Genomic DNA, 5660 nt, shown 5'->3' on the forward strand with positions numbered 1-5660 from the left:
CATTCGCGAGGAAGGGGGGGAAGGAGGATGCAGGAGTACAAGATCTAACGTTTGCTGATAGAAACGATGTCTATATTCCTCAAGGTCTAGATGTCTATTCAGCCCGCTTTATTCCGTTGAAGGGCGGGGGTTCTTTAAAAAAAATATTCAGCATATTTTCCATGGAAATGTCCAGCATTTACAACACCATATGAAGCTCTGTATCTGGTTCTGAAAAATAAAGCAATCGAATCTTATACCACGTCAATCAGAAATTCTCCGAAGTTCAGAGTTTGTTCAGTTATTCAGATGTTCAAAGTTCAGAGGTGGGATCAGGACGAACCGTCCACCACATTCCGTTCTCATTCGATGGTCGTAACGACATAGTACGTACGCAACGCTGCCAGTGTTCGACCATCAAACTCAAATCATTCACCAGCAAGCTGTAACCGTTGTCTCGTCGCCCTGCCGACCTTCTTGTTCGACGGAACCAGCTTTCCCGTTCCCCGGATAGCGACAGTCGTCTGAGCCAGGTCAGAGGTTTGAAGCCTTCAAGACGTCCGGACGCCTGCACTGCACAAACAACAGCAACAGCATGAGATGGCTGACTCTCTGACTGACCGTTTCAAGATAGCAGAAACCGCCACAGCCACAGTTTTGCAGCTGCATGACTCCAAAGTGTTGGGATTGGGACACGGACCGTTACCCAGCTAACATTCAGTGTTAGCCTGACAATAGGCGCCCAAGTATGGGTTTGGCTCTGTTTGGAACCCAAGAACTCCACACGACAATTGTAGCATGCCTTCATACACAAATACTATAATGAAGAATCACAAATCCTATGAACATGTTTTGTTTTTGACAAAAATCCTATGAACATGTTGAACATTATTAACATCACCGCACTATGTGCAACCAAAGATTTGAAAATAACCACAGAGAAGAATCGCTAAGAACGATCACGCTGCCATGTCAGGGAGAAATGCTATGGAAGTCGTCATCCGTGTTGGTCTTCATGAGCGCGCTCTCGACAATGAGGTCGATCCTCGCCACCACCTCGGCCATCCGGGGCCGCCGGTCGGGTCGATCGTCCGTGCAGTCCACGGCGAGCCGCAGCAGCTGCATCATCTCCTCCTCCACGCGCTCCTCGATCGCGATGCTGGCGTCGAACACCTCGGCCGTCCACTCCTCCTGCACCACCGTGCGCACCCACATCGGCAGGTTCACGCCGTCGGTGCTCCCGGGCACCGAGTTCACCGGCGGCTTCCCCGTCAGCAGCTCGAGGAGCAGCACGCCGAAGGCGTACACGTCCGTCTCCTGCGACGCCCTGCGCGGGTCGGTCACCTCCGGGGCGCGGTACCCGGTGACGCGCTTCAGCGGCACGTGCGCGCCGACGAGCTGGAGGATGCCGTGGTCGGTCACGTAGGCGCCGTCGCGCGTCTCGGTGACGAGGACGTTGGTCGACTTGATGTTGCCGTGGCACGAGCGGGCGCGGTCGCCGGCGTCGTGGATGAACGCGACGCCGCGCGCGGCCGCCAGCGCTATGCGCGCCCGCGCGGCGAAGTCGAGCCGCGCGGGGCTCGCGCCGGCGCCGCTGCTGCTGCTGCCGTGGAGGAGGGAGCAGAGGCTGCCGGCGCCCACGAAGTCGTACACGATGAGCTTCTCCTCCCGGCTGTAGAAGTAGGCGCGGACCGGCACCAGGTTCTCGTGCCGGAGCGCGCCCAGCGCCGTCACCTTGTCCCGGAACTCCCGCTCCGGGATGGGTGCCGCCCTCAGCCGCTTGACGGCCACGGTGGCGGCGCCGCCCTCGAGCATGGCGCGGTACGTCGTGCCCAGCCACCCCTTCCCGATCACCTCGGCCGACGCGTGCAGAAGCGACTCCAGATCGTACGGCGCGTCCGGCGCCGCTCCCAAGAACACCAGCTTCTTGCCGTTGCCGGCCGCCGTGGCCTGCGAGGACCGCCTCGTGCCGCTCTTCTTGTCCATGCTCGCCACGGTGACCGACTCAGGAGACGCGTCCAGGTCGCCGTCGGCCGCCGCCGCCGCGGATTTTTCAGCTATTGTCTTGTGACACCGAAAGCAGAGGAAGAATATCACGGCGATCAAAACCAAGAACGCCACGGCACCACCCGCAGCAATGCCGGCGATCGCGCCAGTGGAGAGCTTCCTGCTGTTGCTACCATTAGCAGCGGCCGGAGCAGGCGGCGGCGAAGGAGGGGTTGGGCACGGCGCTAGAGGGCCGCCACAGAGCCCTGTCCCATCAAAGGCGCTGGCTGGCATCCGGACGAGCGAATCGGGAACAGGGCCGGTGAAGTTGTTTCCCGACACGTTGAAGAGTTGAAGCTTCGGGAGGTCAAGGTCGGACGGCAGCGTGCCATTCAAGCTGTTGTTCTCCAAGTACAGAGTAGCGAGCCTCTGGAGCCTGTTGAAGTCCGGCGAGACCTCGCCGGCGATGCGGTTGTTGGAGAGGTCGAGCCGCTGCAGCAACCGGAGGCCGAAGAACCCTTCCGGTATCTGCCCATCGAGCCGGTTGCCCTGGAGGTACAGGTACCTGAGCTCCGCGCAGCTCCCGATGTCGGCGGGGATCCCGCCGGAGAGCGCGTTGAGTCGGAGCGACAGCGCCCGCAGCGCCGTGAGGTTGCCGATCGTCCCGAGCGGCACCGCACCGATGAGGCTCTCCCCGGGGAGCTTCAGCGCGACGACGCGCGCGCCGGCGGCGTCGCACGTGACGCCACGCCACCCGCACGGCGCCGCCGCGTCCCACGGGAGCCGCGGCCCCACCGCGGCCCGGAACGCGAGCAGCGCCGCCCGGTCCGCCGCGAGGTCCGCCTGCGCCGCCGCGCGCGGGACGAGCGAGGCGCACCACAGCGCCGCGACGAGGACGACGTAGACCGCCCGCCCGGCGCTGGCGCTGGCGCCGGGCGCCCACCGCATTTGCCGGCACCGGCGAGGCGACCGGTGGCGAGTGGATATTGATCGATCGGTGCAAGAGGCAGCGCGCTACGATACAACGTCTGCGCAGGAGGAGCAGTGCGGCGGCGACAGGGAGGACGGAGGAGAATTCGTTAAGCGAAGAAGGAGTCGCAGTGGTCCAGGGACCTGATATAGGTCCGCGAGGATTGGCCGCGACGGTGGTGAGACTGAGAGGAACGTGGGCGGCGGTGGAAGCTATAGCGCGCGGCCGGGGGTTTGCTGGAAGGAGACGATACGCGATGGCGATCGCGCGTGGATTACAGTTTGTTTTCAGACGCTGATGTGTTACAGCTCGAGACGGAAGGAGATGGATGGATAGATGGTGGCTGCAGCTGGTGGCGGGAATGGAACACGGCCACGGCCACGGCCCGGGCGCTTTCCATTTGGACGTCTTTGAGGATCCGGAGACGGCGTCTGCTGCACGAAGAGATGGAGAAGAAGGATACAATAGCTAGCTAGAGCGCTGTGACTGACTGTGACTAGTAAACCCCATCCCTGACCCGTCTTTCTCGCTCGTTAACTACCCAATTGATTTGCGTGCATGATACTGCGGCTATGCTTTCCGTATAGTATTATTATTATTATTGTATTCTACTCCGTACTCTATCTATCTAGTGTACGTACGATGGACCGGACGTGTGCGGACGTGGGCCGGCGAGAGCGAGACTCAGCGGCAAGGGCAATCACGTTTTCGTCGTAGCCTCAGCCACATGGGCCGGGATATATCAGCGCCGGCGGCGTGCTTGGGTAGTGGCGCGCGCGGCGAGAAATCAGTACAGATAGCCGCACCTGCCGGAGGCAGGCATGCACACACTGGTCTCCCTCGTTTGGCCACTCGTTCGTTCCGTTGTTCCCCGGGCTCAGCCGCTGAGCAGCCTGCCTTTGAACTGGTCTCCCTCGGCTGCCTGGCCCGTTTCTTCTTCGGCGCTTCCTTCTCTTCAGTCGGCGACAGCGAGAGAAGAGAACGCGTACACGGGGTGATGCGTCGTCTACGAACCCAAAGACCGTAGCCCGTGCCCCGTGGCTGCCTTTGGGCTTTTTTGGCTGCGTCCCATCCATAGTATGCTCCATATAATCGTCGTCAACGATCTCTGATAGTTATTGATGACTCTGACATGAGGGCCTTGTTTAGTTCCGAAAAGTGAAAACTTTTGGGTACTGTAGCATTTTCGTTTGTTTGTGATAAATATTATCCAATCATGGACTAATTAGGATCAAAATATTCGTCTCGTGATTTACAGCTAAACTGTGTAATTAGTTTTTGTTTTCGTCTATATTTAATGTTTCATGCATGTGCCACGAGATTCGATGTGACGGGTAATCTTGAAAACTTTTTGGTTTTCGAGTGAACTAAACGCGGCGTTAGAGGAAAACGTGGCAAACCCAATTGCCCAAAGGCTCCTCGCGACGAAACGTACACCCTATCCGAGTCGATACAGATTGGGCCGACCCAAACGATCGATATCCATTCAAAAACATTTCTGTTGGGCCAAATACGCTTCTGTGCGGTTGGGTTGTGCCCCAGCACGACTCTGCTTTGCAGTGCGCCCCTGTACGGCCCGCTTGGGCATTTCTGGACCATCTATGTGTTAAGTAACGACGTTGTCGTGGATCTTGATCGGATTCCCTTCCCTCCCGCAGCAGCAGGTGAGACGTAAGAAAGTTATAGATAATCTTCCGTATCCCTTTCCAATAGCACACCAGATGAAGAGCAAATATTGTGAAACTCGTATCTCTTATTCATTATAATGGGTACAAGTTCCTTTATATAGTCTTAACCCTTCAGGGTTGTATTTTGGTATGAGCCCATAATTATGTTAGGGTTATTGTTTCCTAACAGTTTTGCAAATTTTGTTGGGCAAATGTTGTTATTTGCCAACTCCCAGAACGATATGGGGAGGGAACAAAAAGGACATCTCCAAGTGTTTGGTAATTTTGACTTAGCAAAAATAAAATTCTACTGGTCCTGAAGATCAACAAAGAAGCATCAGCTTGTGAGCTTGTTATAAAAGCACGCGCACGAAGAATGCCAAACCTATTCTAGGTGTGCATAAATGCCAAGAAAGGAGGAAAAATTGTCAACTTGCCATAAATGACAAACCCAATTGACAAACTGTTGGATAGGAGATTTTGAATTGAGAGTTTTGGCAAAAAACAAGAATGCCAAACATATTTGCAAAACTGTTGGAGTTGCTCTAACACTATGTACATCATCACAGTTTTAAGCCCTCAGAATTTTTTACGTTGACAGAGGTGGAAATGGCTTTCCCGTCTCGTCTCATTTTTTACGTCTTATTTTCGTATTTTTTTCTTAAAAGAAATATAGAAACATGGCAAAAAAGGGTAAAAATGTGACAAAGGAAATAGTGTTTAAGTCGTTTAAGCTGTCAAAATGTAACATGTCTTATTTTTTTACACGTCTTCCCATGATAAATGAGCAGTTAAGCTTAGTTAAGAGGATAGCAGAAGAGTTCAAGGTTCATATATGCTTTTCTATTACTTTGGTTCTATTCTAGTCAAGACTAGATGATAACTAGAGCATGGTCATATATAGAAATCACACAATATCAATTTGGAGCAACAATACCTTTTTTACTCTTAAGGGGAGTGAGAAAGCGTAGATGGGGGAAGACTACCAAAAAGCTCTATGAACACCAACCCAAACATGATGGATTATAAAGGCCTAATAGAGTTGTCACCTCTAGGGC

At 54.7% G+C, this 5660-nt stretch overlaps 1 protein-coding gene across 1 annotated transcript; it reads right to left on the bottom strand.

The window, feature by feature from the left end:
- Window positions 771–3596, bottom strand: LOC8056236 (probable inactive receptor kinase RLK902). Its single transcript, XM_002462306.2, has one exon. The coding sequence runs from the start codon at window positions 2911–2913 to the stop codon at window positions 952–954; it is 1962 nt and encodes a 653-aa protein (XP_002462351.1). The 5' UTR covers window positions 2914–3596; the 3' UTR covers window positions 771–951.

This window comes from Sorghum bicolor, chromosome 2, assembly GCF_000003195.3.
Source record: "Sorghum bicolor cultivar BTx623 chromosome 2, Sorghum_bicolor_NCBIv3, whole genome shotgun sequence".
NCBI lineage: Eukaryota > Viridiplantae > Streptophyta > Magnoliopsida > Poales > Poaceae > Sorghum > Sorghum bicolor.